Here is a 16,860-nt window from a genome sequence, read left to right on the forward strand (position 1 = left end):
GAAATTCAAATATCCGTTCAATCAATCCTTTTTGTTTTCCGTGGAAATTAAGAATAAAAAAAATCTATGAAAATAGGATCAAAATTCAATGTTTCACTGAAAAATGCCAAACAAGAACAGGTTAAAAAACCTGTTCCCAGCAGAACAACCTAATAGTACTGTATCTGGCTGTTAGACAACTGTCTGCAGCAGGAACCATTTTGTTAGTTCTTTTTTTTTTCTTTGGTTATAAAACCTCAAAACTAAAATCAGTAAAAATAGGATCAAAATTACAATGTTTCACTGAAAAATGCCAAACAAAAACAGTTTATCAAAACCTGTTCCCAACTTAATAGTGCTGTATATGGCTGTTAGACAACTTCTTAGTTTTACCCTTTTGATTGTGTGTTTTTAGTTTTTGATGGTAAATAAAACAAAAAAATAAATTAGTGAAAATAAGATCCAAAATTGTGATTATAAAAACTCAAAACTAGAATCTATATCTGTCGTTATAAAACTCAAAACTAAAATCAGTACAAATAGGATTAAAATTACTACATTTCACTGAAAAATGTCAAACAAGAACAGGTCCCAATAGAACAACCTAACAGTACTGTATCTGGTTGTAAAACAACTGACTGCAGCAAGAGCCTCCCCCTTATGCAATTTTTGAGTTTCATCCTTTTGTTGGAGCTTTTTTAGTATTCTGTGGTAATTAAAACTCCCAAAAAAACTGTGAAAAGAGGATCAAAATTACATCATTTCACTGAAAAAATATCTGTTAAAATATCTGTTCTCTGCAAAACAACATAATAGTACTGTATCTGGCTGTAGGACAACTGGCTGCAGCAGAAGCCTCTCCCACCTTGTGCTCCACCCATATACAATTATTATATGTTTGGTACATATTTTTTAGTTTTTTGCAGATATTAAAACTCAAAAATAAATCTATTAAAATAGAAAACAAATACCATACTCCTCAATACAAGCTCATGAGATAATGACCCTTCCCAACAGATTAGCCTAGTAGTACTGTATCTGGCTGTAAGACTAAAGGCTTCAGCTGGAACCTTATTCTCATATTTCTTCTTATACCATTTCTTCATCATATCAATTTGTTCAGTCTTTTCTTGTGCAGAAATTAAAATTGAAAATAAATCACTAACAATAGGATAAAAATGATAATTCACAAAAACATGATGTAGTCACTCATAAAAATCAGATTAAAATAGTTATCACTACTGACAGCTATTATTATTGTGTAACTGTGTAGGTGGAGAGCTGGGGACAGGGGCTCCTAGACTTGCCCTCAGACTTGGGGTCCCTAGCTATCCCTAATCCCAGAGTTACCTCTGATGGTGAGGATATCTGGGCGACCAGCACTGCTCTGTTCCTCACCAGTCCTGATCTTATACCCCCTCCCCCCAACCCCTCTGAAGGGCCAGGGCAGGAGTGATAGAACCAACAGAAATAGCCAAACAGAGGAAACTAAATCCCTATCTCACGGCACACACATACACAGAGGTATAAGACAAAAAGGTCTTAGGAGGACAATAAGAGCAGGGAGGAAGCAACAAAATAATGGGAAAACTCCACAACAACTCCATGCACAAAGCAATACAATCACCAGCAGGGCTGAGATATAATAGCACACGGACCAGTTTTCCAAAAAGCTATAGTCGGCATGAGGAGACAGGTTCTACCATCTTAAAAAAGCAGGGAGTGACTGGGATAGGTCTCCTTCAGCATGTGATCCAAGAGGTAACCAGCAGGCTAACAGTAATTAACTACTGCAAGCCCGATCACTAATGAGCACACAGCTGGTCGACGCCCGAGCTGGTCTGTGTAACTCAGAAGCATCAAAGAAGTCATAGTGACGAGTGTCAAATTCTGCAGTATGAACAGCATTAGAAGCTGCCATGACATTGGGCGAGTTTACAGCCAAACACCGTGTGACATACTGTACCTGGCTGTAAGACAACTGGCTGTTGCTGGAATCTCTCCTCTCATGCAATTTCTTAGTATAATCATTTTGTTTAATCTTTTTTAGCTTTTTGTAGTAATTAATATTAAAAGTATATAACTTAAAATAGGATCAAAATTAAGTTTCACAAAAAAGTGCCACTCAAGATCAGAAAAATTGTTTAAAAGAACAGAAAGTCCTCAGTGGTTGATACCTTTTAATGGCTAACTGAAAAGATGGTAATAATTGCAAGCTTTCGAGACTACTCAGGTCTCTTCATCAGGCATGGTAGTCTCGAAAGCTTGCAATTATTACCATCTTTTCAGTTAGCCATTAAAAGGTATCAACTGTGGAGACACGGGGCTCAGTGGGTGCTCTCGTCCACTAAAACCCGCCGCCTTTAGAAAGACAGCGTGGCTCAGGGTTCATCCCAACTGAACGCCGGCCTCCTTAACCGTGGGCGTAACACTACTCAGACAACACAGGGTGAGGGAACCACAATAATTAGACTTTATTGGATCCCCAAACAATTAACGGCACATAACACATAACCAGCAAAACACACAAATGTAACAGGCAACAGAGTCTCACCCTTCCGCTGGCTCACCAGGGATTTAGAATGTTCATGCCTCACAAGTTCCAGGGCTATTTACTCCAATCCAGCAGCACCCCGCTTTTGGCGGGCACCCACCGTGACTGGAATAATGCCAGATTTAGGAAGCTGTGTGAGGTCTGCAAAGTCTGTAACAGGTGACTGAACTGTCCCAACCTGAGTGTCCTCCTTAGGTAGTCCTGGTATGATGATACAATCCTGGCAGCCGGGGTCGAAATCCCTAGGCTGTGGATATGGTCTCCAACCGGAACCGGAGCCCCTAGATTGAAGCCATAAGATATCCTGATCCTCTAGTCAGCTCCAAAGAGCTTAGACTGGATCCATTAGCATCCAACAACCTTCATCAACCCTGGTGGCTTAAAGAAGTCCCTTTTATAGCCATAACCTTCCCTTAGGATACACTGCGTCCTCATCGATTGGTTGGACAAGATTGCTTCTCCCATTGGATGAATTTCAAGCTGCATGGATAATGTTCATTTAAATGATGTGCATAGAAAGACTCAGTATATCTACATGGAGTCGGCAAGTCACCGACTAGCCAATGGCTACTAAGGTAATTACATTATCAATACACAACTACAATACAATGATTACTGGAAAAGTCTGGAGAGCAATAGCTAAGCAAACATGACTTAGCACACAAAAGAACAATAGTCTGGCTGAATGTTAAGAAACTTTAACCCATGAGAGTCCATGTCGTCACATCAACCACTGAGGACTTCAGTTCTTTTAAACAATTTTTTTATCTCTACTGGCAAACACGGTACAAAGATATATTTTACTTGTACTCAAGATCAGGTATTATACCGATTCTCAACATAACTACCTAAAAGTACTGTATCTGACTGTATGACAACTGTCTGCAGCTGGAATCCCCTGCTTTTTTTTACCTCTTTATGATCTCATTATTTTGTTTAATCTTCACTAAAAAATAGGATAAAAAATACCATACTTACCTATACAAGATGAGGTTAAAAAAGTTGTTCCCAAAATAGCAATGTAGTGTATCTGGCCGTAAGACAACTGGCTACAGCAGGAGCTTCTCCAAGTATACAATTCGTTAATGTCATTATTTTGTTTGATCCTTAAAAGTAGTTTTATAGTTTTAAAGATCAAACAAAATGAAATTAAGGAATTGTATAATTAGAGAATACTAAAAATACTATCAAAATTAAAATTTTCATGAAAAAATACTATAATCACTCATGCAAGATCAGGCTAACACATCAGCTCCCAACAGAACAGTCTATCAGAATGCATCTGGCTGTAAGACAACTGGCTACAGCAGAAGCTTCCCCCTGATACTATGTCTTTCATAGGACAAAATGACAACTCCCATACAATGAATACAGAAAATGTAAAAGATCAGGAAATTAGTCTGTATTCTCCAGAGTTCAATGAGACTGTTTGCTTATGGAACATGCAGAAAATCTATCTATTAGAAATAAGTAAATACAAGATATAATTGATAGATGGACACATGACTATATTCTGAGAAATGTTATCGTTTTTTTATGTCAGAAAACAAATTCTCAGAAGAAAACGGTAGAGAACAAGCCCACTCCATTAGAAACTGTGTACAGTACGGTTCAATTTCCACAGGTATGTTACACACAGAGACCCGCCCACGTTGCTATTTCGTCATGGGGGTGATCGCTATAGTTCGCTACGGCAGCGTCACACGCACATACCTGCTTAGCGGCGTCGCTGGAGACACCGAACAATCTCTCCTTTAAGGGGGCGGTTCGTTCGGCGTCACAGCGACGTCACTAAGCGGCCACCCAATAGCAGAGGAGGGGCGGAGATGAGCGGGACGTAACATCCCACCCACCTCCTTCCTTCCTCATTGCCGGTGGACGCAGGTAAAGAGATGTTCGTCGTTCCTGCGGTGTCACACATAGCGACGTGTGCTGCCGCAGGAACGACAAACAACCTCGCTACTCACCTGTCAACGATTTTTGGTGTTGGAGCGACCGCTCCAATACCAATGATTTTTACCTCTTTTGCGATCGTTTTAGCTCGCTCAGAGGTGTCACATGCTGCGATGTCGATAACGACGCCGGATGTGCATCACAAACACCGTGACCCCGACGATATATCGTTAGCGATGTCGCAGCGTGTAAAGCACCCTTTAGTGTGACATTGTCATCTACCACTGTCCTGTATCATTATGTTTCCAAGACAATAGACATTTCTTATAGCAAATCTATCAGCAGATTTTTGCTACCTCATCTGAGAGAAGTGTGATGCAGGTAAAGAGATCCTGAATCCAATAATGTATCACTTAGATTACTGGGTGCAGCCATTGTGACACAATCAGAATTTTTAGATTTAGCCATGTATCAGAGCTGAGATCTGCCCTGCCAACACCTGGCTGGCTATAGAGATTATATATTGACTGTGAGGTGTCAATCAGAGGAAAGGACGTGCCGGACTGCCATGCGCTTGACATTGTAGTCCCAGAATTAAGAAGTTCTGCTGCTTAAACAAACCTAGCAAATGAATAGATCGGACTGTGACAAGACAGGCATCCCTGCATTCTCTGTGTTAACCCATGCAGCATACTGGCTTCAGCTTACATAGTAAAAACCTGCTGGCAGATTCCCTTTAAGGATTGATGCAGATAGACTTAGGCGGGCTGTGCACACTACGATATCGCAGGTACGATGTCGGTGGGGTCAAATTGAAAGTGATGCACTTCCGGCATCGCAGGCGACATCGTAGTGTGTAAAGCCTAGATGATACGATTAACGAGCGCAAAAGTGTCGTAATCGTATCATCGGTGCAGCGTCGGCGTAATCCATAATTAACGCTGACACGACGGTCCGATGTTGTTCCTCGCTCCTGCGGCAGCACACATCGCTGTGTGTGAAGCCGCAGGAGCAAGGAACATCTCCTACCTGCGTCCTGCGGCTCACGCCGGCTGTGTGGAAGGAAGGAGGTGGGAGATGTTTACATCCCGCTCATCTCCTCCCCTCCGCTCCTATTGGCCACCTGCCGTGTGATGTGGCAGTGACGCCACACGACCTGCCCCCTTAATAAGGAGGCGGGTCGGCGGCCAGAGCGACGTCGCAGACCAGGTGAGTCCATGTGAAGCTGCCGTAGCGATAATGTTCGCTACGGCAGCTATCACAAGGATATCGCAGCTGCGACGGGGGCGGGGACTATCGCGCTCGGCTTCGCAGCATCGGCTTGTGATGTCGCAGCGTGCAAAGTGCCCCTAAGGTAACTTAAGGCATATTTTATATGATACCACAATTAAAAACTAATTTCATATTGCACATCTCTACTTTTTGGGTTTTCAGGAAAATCGGCAAAATGGAACAAATGCCCAATCTGCAGGACCGAGTAATCCTAATAAAGTTGCAGCTAAAGTGAGTAAAAGACAAATGTAAATATCTTACAGCAGATATGTCACCAATTTCACAATACAAACTGTGTACGTTAACAAAGTAGATCTCTTAGACCTGATGATGCTGATGTACTTATTCATATAATCCACATCAAAGTGGATGTACATTTCTGATATTAGCAAAAGTAGTTTATGAGTCCAGCTATACATTGAGTAAACTTATGAGTCCAAGTGTATTCCGCCTCACCCCACCCAGCCTGGCTAATAGCTGCAGCTTGTCTTGAGTATTGTGAGATCTCAGCAGGGAGGAGGGACACTGATAAGTGGTCAGTAATGCTTGGTGGGTGGAAATTTCATCAGCAACAAGGGGGTGGGAAAATGAGGAGCTGGTCATTCAAGCTATGTAGGCAGAGATTCATCAACATAGATGAGACCTTTTAATCAGGAAAGGTAAACAACAGCAGGGGAGGAGGGATGTTGAGGAGCTGTCTCTCAGGCTATGTGAGTGGAGATTTCATCAGCCACAGGGTAGAATGACATTGAGCAGTGTTTCAATCAGGCAAGGTGGGCAGAGATTAGCAGCCAGGAGTAAAGATAATGAGGATCTGTCAATCAGGTTAATAGGCATAGATTAAGCAGCAGCAGGGGAGGAGGGACACTGAGGAGCTTGTCTATCAAGCAAGGTGGGCCAAGGATTCTAGTTTACATTGTTGATACCATTTTACATTCAGCAGTAGGGAGGAGCCTATTATTAGTATTGATGTGTGTAGATTATGCAGTAGCAGGAAGGAGGGGCACTGAGGAGCCATTAATCAAGATACATGAATGTAGATTAAAGATTAGCAGGGCAGAGGGGCACTGAGGAGTCATCAGCTAGGATAGGTAGGTGTAGATTACACAATAACAAGGAGGAGGGACACTGAGGAGTCATCAGCTAGGATAGGTAGGTGTAGATTACACAATAGCAGGGAGGAGGGACACTGAGGAGTCATCAGATAGGATAGGTAGGTGTAGATTACACAATAGCAGGGAGGAGGGACACTGAGGAGTCATCAGCTAGGATAGGTAGGTGTAGATTACACAATAGCAGGGAGGAGGGACACTGAGGAGTCATCAGCTAGGATAGGTAGGTGTAGATTACACAATAGCAGGGAGGAGGGACACTGAGGAGTCATCAGCTAGGATAGGTAGGTGTAGATTACACAATAGCAGGGAGGAGGGACACTGAGGAGTCATCAGCTAGGATAGGTAGGTGTAGATTACACAATAGCAGGGAGGAGGGACACTGAGGAGTTTGCCAATCAAGCAAAGTTGGCAAAAGATTGAAGTTTACACTGATCATACTAGTTTACATTCAGTAGCAGGATGGAAGGACAATTAGAAGTCTTCAAACAGGAAACATGGGTGTAAATTGAGCAATTAGCAGAAAAAGGGGCACTGAGGAGTCCTCAGTCAAGATAGGGGTATATAAATTATGCAGTAGGAGGAAGGATGGGGAACCAAGGAGCATTCAATCAGTATTGATGTATGTAAATCATGCATTAGCAGGGAGGAGGGGCAGTGAGGAGTCATCAAGATACATTGGTGTAAATTAAAGAATAGCAGGGCGGAGTGGCACTGAGGAGTCATCAGTTAGGATAGGTAGATGTAGATTGCACAGTAGCAGGGAGGAGGGGCACTGAGGGGCTTTTCAATCAGGTGAGGTTGGCAGAGAATTCTAGTTTGCATTGATAATACCAGTTTACACTCAGCAGCAGGGAGGAGGGACAATTAGGAATCATCAATCAGAATACATGGATGTAAATTGATCAGTAGCAGGAAGGAGGGGCACTGAGGAGTCTCATCAAACAAGATAGGTGGATGTAGATTAGGCAGTAGCAGGGAGGATGGAGCACTCAGGGGCATTTTATTAGTATTGATGTGAGTAGATTACACAGTAGCAAGAAGGAGGGGCACTGAGGGGTCATCAATTAGGATAGGTAGGTGTAGATTGTGCAGTAGCAGGGAGGAGGGGCACTGAGGGGCTTTTCAATCAGGCGAGGTTGGCAGAGGATTCTAGTTTACATTGATGAAACCAGTTTACATTCAGCAGCAGGGAGGAGGGACAATTAGGAGTCATCAATCAGAATATATGAGTGTAAATTGATCAGTAGCAGTAAGGAGGAGCACCGAGGAGTCATCAAAGAAGATAGGTGGATGTAGATTAAACAGTAGCAGGAGGACAGGGCACTGGGGAGCCTTTTCTTAGTATTGGTGTGCATGGATTATGCAGTAGCAGGAAGGAGGGGCACTGAGGAGTCGTCAATAAGGCTATTTGGATGAAGATTTTAGCATGAGGAGGGAGGTGAGACACTGAGAACTTATAAATCATGCCATTTAGGCATTTTGACTCAATGTAAGTACATCAGTCTCTTTAGATCTGTGATCTATGTAATAACACATTTAATATGTAATCACTCCAGTGACAAATCCATTTTAACTGCTCCCCCTGTCCAGGCGACTTATTAGTAGTACATTTTGACACTTGTCAACTGTACCAATACAATCCCGGCGTATACTGTAAAAGGGGCAGGAATTATGGAAACTCCTTCCAAATATGAGCAAACCTGTACTTTTTCTGACTGTTCTTATTTAGTCCCAAATTGTCATGCTAGGTACGGGAAAAATCCTGTGTGGAAAGGGAAGATGGTGATCCCTGACCAAACCTACTGCAGGTCCCTGGTGTCCCTCACCACCCTAGATAGGTTCCTCACCTATGCGCCGAGCCGGATACCTGACCTGCTTGACCCTAAATAGGGAACGGATGGGATGAACGCATCGTTAAACTCTCTAAACACTATAGAAGACACAAGGAGGACACATGGGGAAAAGCATGAACTACCTATCATTAGATGACTCAGGTAGAAGTTCAGCAGAGCTTTCAGCAACGGTACCACAGAGGAGTACAAGCCACCTGCTTGCAACCTAGGTTTGAAGGCACTGAAAAATATCACCAGCACCAGTCCAAAAAAGGAAGGGGTATTTAAACACCAAGGGAATACTGATGGTCAGCAGCTGAGTGGTAGGGGAGCTCCTGCTAGGTCCAAAAGGGTAGAGATGAATCCAGCAGGAAAGCTACCTATACCAATGAATACTGACAGCAGGAACAATGGAAAGTCAGGAAGCATTCTGTGGGGAGATAAGGTATGCACACCAGTGACTATGGAAGGGGAATACATGTAATAGCAGAAACTGCTGTGTGAATACTGACATGAAAAACTCAATAGCTATATGTATAGAATGAAATGTGAAAAATGGAACCTGCATTACTGCCATGAATACATGAATAAAGAGAAATTTAGCTACTGAATTGATCAATGCAATAGAGCCCCAACACTACGCCAAAGTATTTCTCTACGTTGGGGTCCCTAGCTTGTGTGTGTCCTCTCATGCACTTAAAAAACTTACCGTGTATGGGAAGCTGAGACCCAGGCTATATATACGATGTGGATTGGCAATAGGTGTGGTTGGGGAGGGTTCACAAACGAAAAACTACTAACATTAAGGAATAACGTTTGGAACTCCATTCTATGTCTGAACTGGGTGCAAAAAACCTAAAAAACATCACTATGGGGAGATAAGGTATGCACACCAGTGACTATGGAAGGGGAATACATGGAATAGCAGAAACTGCCGTGTGAATACTGACATGAAAAACTCAATAGCTATATGTATAGAATGAAATGTGAAAAATTGAACCTGCATTACTGCCATGAATATATGAATAAAGAGAAATTTAGCTACTGAATTGATCAATGCAATAGAGCCCCAACACTACACCAAAGTATTTCTCTACGTTGGGGTCCCTAGCTTGTGTGTGTCCTCTCATGCAGTTAAAAAACTTACCGTGTATGGGAAGCTGAGACCCAGGCTATCCACATCATACGCATCAGTATCAGGCAGTCCATATCATACGCATAAATAGCCTGGGTCTCAGCTTCCCATACACGGTAAGTTTTTTAACTGCATGAGAGGACACACACAAGCTAGGGACCCCAACGTAGAGAAATACTTTGGCGTAGTGCTGGGGCTCTATTGCATTGATCAATTCAGTAGCTAAATTTCTCTTTATTCATATGTTCATGGCAGTAATGCAGGTTCCATTTTTCACATTTCATTCTATACATATAGCTATTGGATTTTTCAAGTCAGTATTCACACAGCAGTTTCTGCTATTTCATGTATTCCCCTTCCATAGTCACTGGTGTGCATACCTTATCTCCCCATAGTGATGTTTTTTTAGGTTTTTTGCACCCAGTTCAGACATAGAATGGAGTTCCAAACGTTATTCCTTAATGTAAGGAAGCATTCTGTGACCTTCTATGGCCAGAAACCAAATGACTGTCTTTTAAGGATTATTTCTCTAAAAAAAATAATATTGCTCATTAAACCGCGTTGATGAAAAAGCCTAAAATGTTGTCACCGTCATTCCAGTCAGCCATTAACAGGTAACTACCGAAGAGTCACAATTTTGATCTTTTCATAGCATAGATTTGGGGGGGGGGGGAGTTTCATGCAAATGTTTTAAAGTCTGTAAGTGATGACAGTTTTGTGGTCGTGACAATCAACAGGAAACACATTGGCGTTACAGTACTAAAATAATGATTGGTTTGAGAAAATACAGTGCGACTAAAAGATCCACTCCAAACCACAAGAATATTCTGAGAACGAAAGAAAGTCAACGTGTTGAGGCGTTTGCAGAAAAAGTCCAAAAAGTTTTGAATGGAACCTAAGGTGTCATAGGCAGAGAAGCCATATTTGTAGAGCCACCTTGTCACACAGATTATGGGCCCACATACACATTACACTGAATGATTAATTGGCCAACAGAATCTTTCCCGATTCTGTCACGATGGGAATCGGGGTTCCTAAGCTGACCCTCAGGCTAGGGGTCCCTATGCTATCCCTAATTTCAGGGATACCCCGGATGGTGGAGAGGCCTGAATCTCCTTCCTGTCCTTGCTCCTGACCAGTCCAGATCTTATTCCCTCTCCCCCTCCCACCAGGGAGGGACGGGAATGGGGTGTGTTGAAAAGCACATAAATAGACAGACAATGGAAAACCAAAACTCTGTTACTCATTATGCACACACAGAGGTATAAGACAATAAGAGAGTAGGAGGAAAACAAGAGCAGGAAGGAAACAACAAGACAACAGGGGTAAACTCCACGACGGCTCCAAGCAAAAGCAACACTTTCACCAAAAAGTTTGGGACACTAAAGTTCACAGACCAATACAGGATAACCTATAGCTGGCATGGGCAGTAGATTTCATCCAGCATAAATAAGAGGGGAACAGATGTAATAGGCCTCCTCACTACATGTGATCACAGGACCCTAATAAGCAGACTAGCAGAGATTAACTCTTGCTAGCCTGCCTATGAATCAGCACACAGCAGATTGACGCCCGTGTCTGCTTGTGTTGATCCCAGACACCAGAGAAACCCTCAGGCGAAGTGTCAGAGTCTACAATCTGAACAGAGCCCAACAACGCCATGACCATCAACGAAGTTTGTGCAAAACTCCGTGTGACAAATTCCTTGGCTTGGCCAAGCACTCCCAAATTTTCCATATGAGAGCTACTGGCAGAATCCACTGATCTCTGGAGAGAACAAAAGTATCATCTATCGGGAAAATCCAACAAGATCTTTTTCTACCCTGACATTGTGTCTGGGGAGAATTGGGAAACTCCCTTACATGTCAGACACCCAGCAATCCTGCTGATGTTGGCAGATTCGGACAAGCTTAGGCTAATTTGTATAAATTCCTCAAAGTGGTTATCCAGAACGATTTATTATTATTATTATTATTATTGGTCTAAAAATATACAGGCCGGTAGTCTCTAACCACCAGCCTATTCTACATGGCGCAGATCTCTGCCAGTTCACAGTGGTTCACAGACCTCTCTTGCCTGCGATTGTCTGGTTTCCATAGTCAAAGCAGCTGCTTATGTAGCGCCCCATGGACCAAGTATTTTAACCTACTCATAGCCGGGCTAGGGGTGCAGATCCTCTGTGATGTCACGGGGTGGCCTGGCCCGATTCTGTTATCCCGAGGCGTACAGGAAGTAGGGTTGGAGGATGGTAGGGAGGATGGAGGTGGTAGTTGGAGATTAGGAAAGTCTTTTTAAGGATCTTGACGCCACCTGTGGTATATGGCCAGGGATGGGCCGCCGCTGCAAGGTCTCACACCGGGGCAGATGTCGGTTGCAGCCGGGATGGTATCACTCCCCACAGGCGGAGCGGGCCCCGGGAAGATGGCGGGGGTGGTGGAAGTCCCCGTTGGTGCCGCCGCGCTGGGCACCGGTGCCAGTAAAGGAGAGGCAGAGGCAGGGGCTGCGGTTCTAAGTCTTTTTACTCACAGGTAGTTCAGGTGCTGCCCCAGAGTACCGATCTCTGCCACGATGGGCTCCAGCCACTCCCGGATAGTCAGCGGTCACCGCCGGTGCTCGTGAAAGTCTTTTAGTGAAGTGTCCCTTGGTTGCTATCCGGAACCCGGGCCGAGCCTCCTGCTCCAAGCCACGGGCCGACGAAGAGAGATAAACACTAACTCCTGTTGTCAGTGCTAGGTGTTATCCCAAGCTGTGACCAGGAAGGTTCTGTCTCAAGTGTGTTGGTTGCTCCTACTTCTACCCCATGTGCTGCCACCCCCAGTGGTTGTTCTAGCGACCGGGAAAGTCCCATGCTTCGTGATGGCTGGCTACCCTGTCTGCCCTAGTCCAACCCTCTGTGAGTAAGCACCTTGCTGTTGTTTGTGTGTGTTTTGTGAAGGCACCGGCAGGTTAACCCCCTCCTGACCCGGGATAGATATTACCTCTGAAAAGTGGTGTCATACCCTGTGGCACCTGAAGCCCAGCGGTGCCACACTTATTTTCCACTTTGCTCTGTTGATGGGGTGTAACTACCGATGTCATGCTGATGGGCAGAGGGTAGCCGGCTGTCAAACTGCGAGGAACCAACTGTCAATCAGCATGACGTCAACAGAGCAGCCCGGAAGAGCTGCTCTGGTGACGTGAAGCAGCAGAATTGCCAGGAGGACCAGTCCATGTCCATCCTGAGCCAACTTTCTGTAGAACAGGCAGGTAGTTAGCAAATACCATGTAACACTACCAAAAAAAAAGAAAAAAAAAAAAGACCAAAAAGATGAAAAACTGGCAGAGTATACCAATACATAAGAAACCAAAAAAAAAATCAAGTAATGTCTAAATAATTAGTTATACCAATTGTGTAATTAGTGATATTTATTTATTGATGCAAAAGGAAAGTTAAAAAGGAGCGTTTCGCTAGTTGCTTCCTCAGGGAGTTATCAAAAACCTGCCTGTCAGTTCTTAGGTTCCTGAGAAAACAAATCCCGGATAATCCCTTTAAGTGTATGACTGTAAGGTACTTTCAAGAGGAGAATAAAGGCCCCTTTACACACTGAAACTTTCTAGCGATCCCACCAGCGATCCCAACCTGGCCGGGATCGCTACAAAGTCTCTGGTGAGCTGTCAAACAGGCAAACCTGGCCAACGACGCAACAGCGATCCGGACCTGCAGAACGACCTAGCTGGTCATTGGGGACGTGTCAAAGCAGCTTTTTGAAAGGGAAGTCGCTAACGAAGTCGCTGTAAAGTCCCCTTTACACACTAAAACTTTGCTGCACAGCGGGAAACAAAGGACCAAAGAATGGTCCTGAACGATTTGTAGCGATCACAACCTCACAGCAGGGGCCAGGTCGCTGATGTGTTTCACACACTGCAATGTCGCTGGGGAGGTCGCTATTACGTCACAAAACCGGTGACGTTACAGCGATGTCGTTAGCGATGTTGCAGTGTGTAAAGCCACCTTAAGTCTATGAGCATGTCACACTTTCCATATGGTATACGGCAGTTCAAAATAGCCTTATATACTTCTGTATTCAAATTCTGTAGAACTTGTAAGGAGTCATAATAACATCATCATTTATTTAAGTCCTTGTTCTGGGGAAATCCAAAGCTATATTAGATAAATTGCCAGGCAGGCTGGTAGCTGGCAAAGCATGGTCATTACCTATAGATGCATAGTTGCCTTATAATATATCTCAATAATGGTGGTTATTGCTAAAAATGTAACTAATTTTTTGTCTTTTTTTATACACACAGGACTAGAACATCGAAGAACTTCATAGACTTGAGTAGTTTGATATAACTTTTACATTGTAAATAAAACTTCAAGCTTTTCAACCTTCTAATCTTCAAGTCTTCGTTCAACATCTACTTAGAGCATAGCTCACTGGATTTACTATGTGTGAAGTCAATGATCCATCGTGAACTGTAGAAAAATTAATAGACATATCACCTAATCCATATGATCTACAGAACTCAAGAAGACCAACATCAATGGCCAAAACTTGTTGGGCTTTAGTTTTGCTTCATGATATTTCAAGAGTAATCTCTGGATACCTTGAGTTTGAATCCAGTCAAGGACAATCAGAATGATGAAGTTTTGAGATCTTTTGATCTTCATTCTACATTGTAAAAAAAATCCATACTGAGATTGTCATGATTCATGCATGGCTCTGCCATCCCTGAGCTGGTGCAAGTATCCTGCCTCCGAAGTTTAGGTTCCTTGGGATGGACCTGTTTGTTCTGGCCTCGTTTTGGGTGTCGCACCACCAATCCCCCCCGTGCTTACTTGCTCTCCTGGTATCCGACCTCGGTTTTGTTCTTTGACTTTGACTTGTTTTCTCCTCGGTACAGAAGTCACATCCTGGACTAGACAATGACTAATTGACTATCCCTGCTTTTGTAGTAGCGACCTCTATTGAGCTTCTATCTAACTGCACTCAAGAGTTCTCTTTCTACCTGAGTCCCAGAGCCTCCTACCGGTAGCTTGGAATTGGTCCTCATGTCTTTCGTTGACCTAAAATCTACCTCTCGAAAAGGAAAGGCATCTTTCTTCCCAGTGGAAATATCCAGGATCAGTCTTGGTACTGATAGTTATTGGACATATCCATCACCTTTAGGGCCAGATCGGACAAAGGACTGAACATGGACAATTCCCAAATCAATGTGGGTGAATAAACCAGTTCACATTGGTGATGCTTCACAAGACCAACTGGTCCATTTTGCGAATTTGAGGGTGCTAGTTTCATTTGTGCCGTATGGGACATGTGTGCTGTTCGATAATATGGCTGCAGTCATATCCTTGATTTTTTAGACATGACTGAACCTAGTATTCATATGTTCATGTGAACTTTGCCTTCACTCTCAGATCAACTGTAGAATACATTTTGGACAGGACTTTGTGATGTATCTTCACTGTAGAAATCACTCTGATGAGCACTTCACTTTTTTGCCAGTTTCATCAGGGTTAGGCAATTTTACAGTGTACACCCCGGAAACCACAGTCAAAACTGAAATGGCATGAAGATATGAGACTGCGATTACCACAAAACTGTCCTACTTCTTGTAACTGAGAGAATGACTTTACTCATCTCATACTGTACAGAGACATTGTTGTAACCCAGACTTTGTTTAGTCCAAGCACTTGGTACCACGGACTGGATGTCAGTACTTGGTTCTACTATATTTACACAGTTACGGAAGTTTCCGTTCATTACATGTAGACATGATCAAAAAGATCTGAAGGACTGTTCCAGCAGTCTTGTTCGTAGTCAACGGCCACCAGACCAGAGCTCTATAAATTGCCTCCAACTTATGAGAATTCCCAACCCCTCCTCAGATTCGTAGAGCGTCGTAGAGCGTTACTGCACGACACACAACTTTGCGCCCTTCTGGTGGTAGCTGTCTACAAAGCTCTGTTTTGATAGCCAGGGACTACAATATGGCTGATGGCCAAGTTAACTTTTTTGATCATTTCTAATTTGTTCTCATGTTCCTCAATCCCTTAGACTTAACATTCCGTTTTAATCATCACATTTCATTCTGTAGAAAATCAATAATGTGGTTGTCTATTGTTTTAATGTTGTATTTTTAAAATCTTCCATGCTAGCCGCCATATTGGGTAATATCCAATATGGCTGCCTCCTATATTGTCAATTTAGACAATACACAACGGTTTATGTGCATGAGAAACATTAACTTGCTCTGTTACTGCTATCAATGAGTTGACTCATTCATTCTACTCCAATCTGTACAGTAAAGCTTCTAGGTGACGGTTAAGGCTAGCAGTGTTTTTTTTATCAGTATTCCTTCCATTTTTTTTCCTGTTAATTCCATGGAACTAATAATACGTTTAGCATTTTACAAATGTTACATGAATTTTTTTATCCTCTTTTACTAAAAAAAACACTCTTTAACCTGCTAAAGGATTTTGGGCCAGCAGCACCAAACATATTTGTTTCCTTTATGTCATAATTTGAATCCACGATTGTTTTTCTGTTACTAAAGCAGGAAGAAGGGTTCATATTTTTAGTTAATTTTATGGGCACCCTTTTATGGTGCACATAAATTATTAAATTAAATTTTTATTATTATTATTTGTTACATTAATACCAAATTTATTTTTTAATGCTTTGGTACTTTTTTTTCTAAATAAATGATATATATATATATATATATATATATACACTGTATATATATATATATATATATATATATATATATATATATATATATACATATATATATGTACATATACATATATATATGTATATATATATATATATATATATATATATATATATATATATATATATATATATATATATATATATATATATATATATATATATACGGTATATATAAATATAAAAATTGTGCGCTATCAAATATGTTAACTTTTAGGCTGCTTTCACACATCAGTTTTTTTGCATCAGACACAATCCGGCTCAAAAACCTATGCAACGGATGCAGCGAAAAAAAACGGATCCGTTGCATAAGTTTTTCCATGCGACCCGTCCGTTTTTTGACAGATCCGGTTTGATACTGAGC

General features: G+C 42.4%; 1 protein-coding gene across 2 annotated transcripts in view; it reads left to right on the top strand.

Moving 5' to 3' along the window:
- LOC142258372 (SLAM family member 9-like) overlaps positions 1–16,089 on the top strand; it is a 62,858-nt gene extending 46,769 nt beyond the window's left edge. The window contains exons 7-9 of one of the 2 annotated variants that reach the window (XM_075330954.1): positions 4,077–4,157; positions 5,861–5,929; positions 14,068–16,089. In XM_075330954.1, coding sequence (XP_075187069.1) covers positions 4,077–4,157; positions 5,861–5,929; positions 14,068–14,073 — 156 coding nt within the window. In that variant the 3' untranslated portion in view covers positions 14,074–16,089. The remainder of the gene's footprint in view (positions 1–4,076; positions 4,158–5,860; positions 5,930–14,067) is intronic. The other variant, XM_075330955.1, reaches the window with a different exon arrangement.
- The last annotated feature ends 771 nt before the right edge of the window (positions 16,090–16,860 follow it).

Source organism: Anomaloglossus baeobatrachus, chromosome 12 (assembly GCF_048569485.1).
Source record: "Anomaloglossus baeobatrachus isolate aAnoBae1 chromosome 12, aAnoBae1.hap1, whole genome shotgun sequence".
Taxonomy (NCBI): Eukaryota; Metazoa; Chordata; class Amphibia; order Anura; family Aromobatidae; genus Anomaloglossus; species Anomaloglossus baeobatrachus.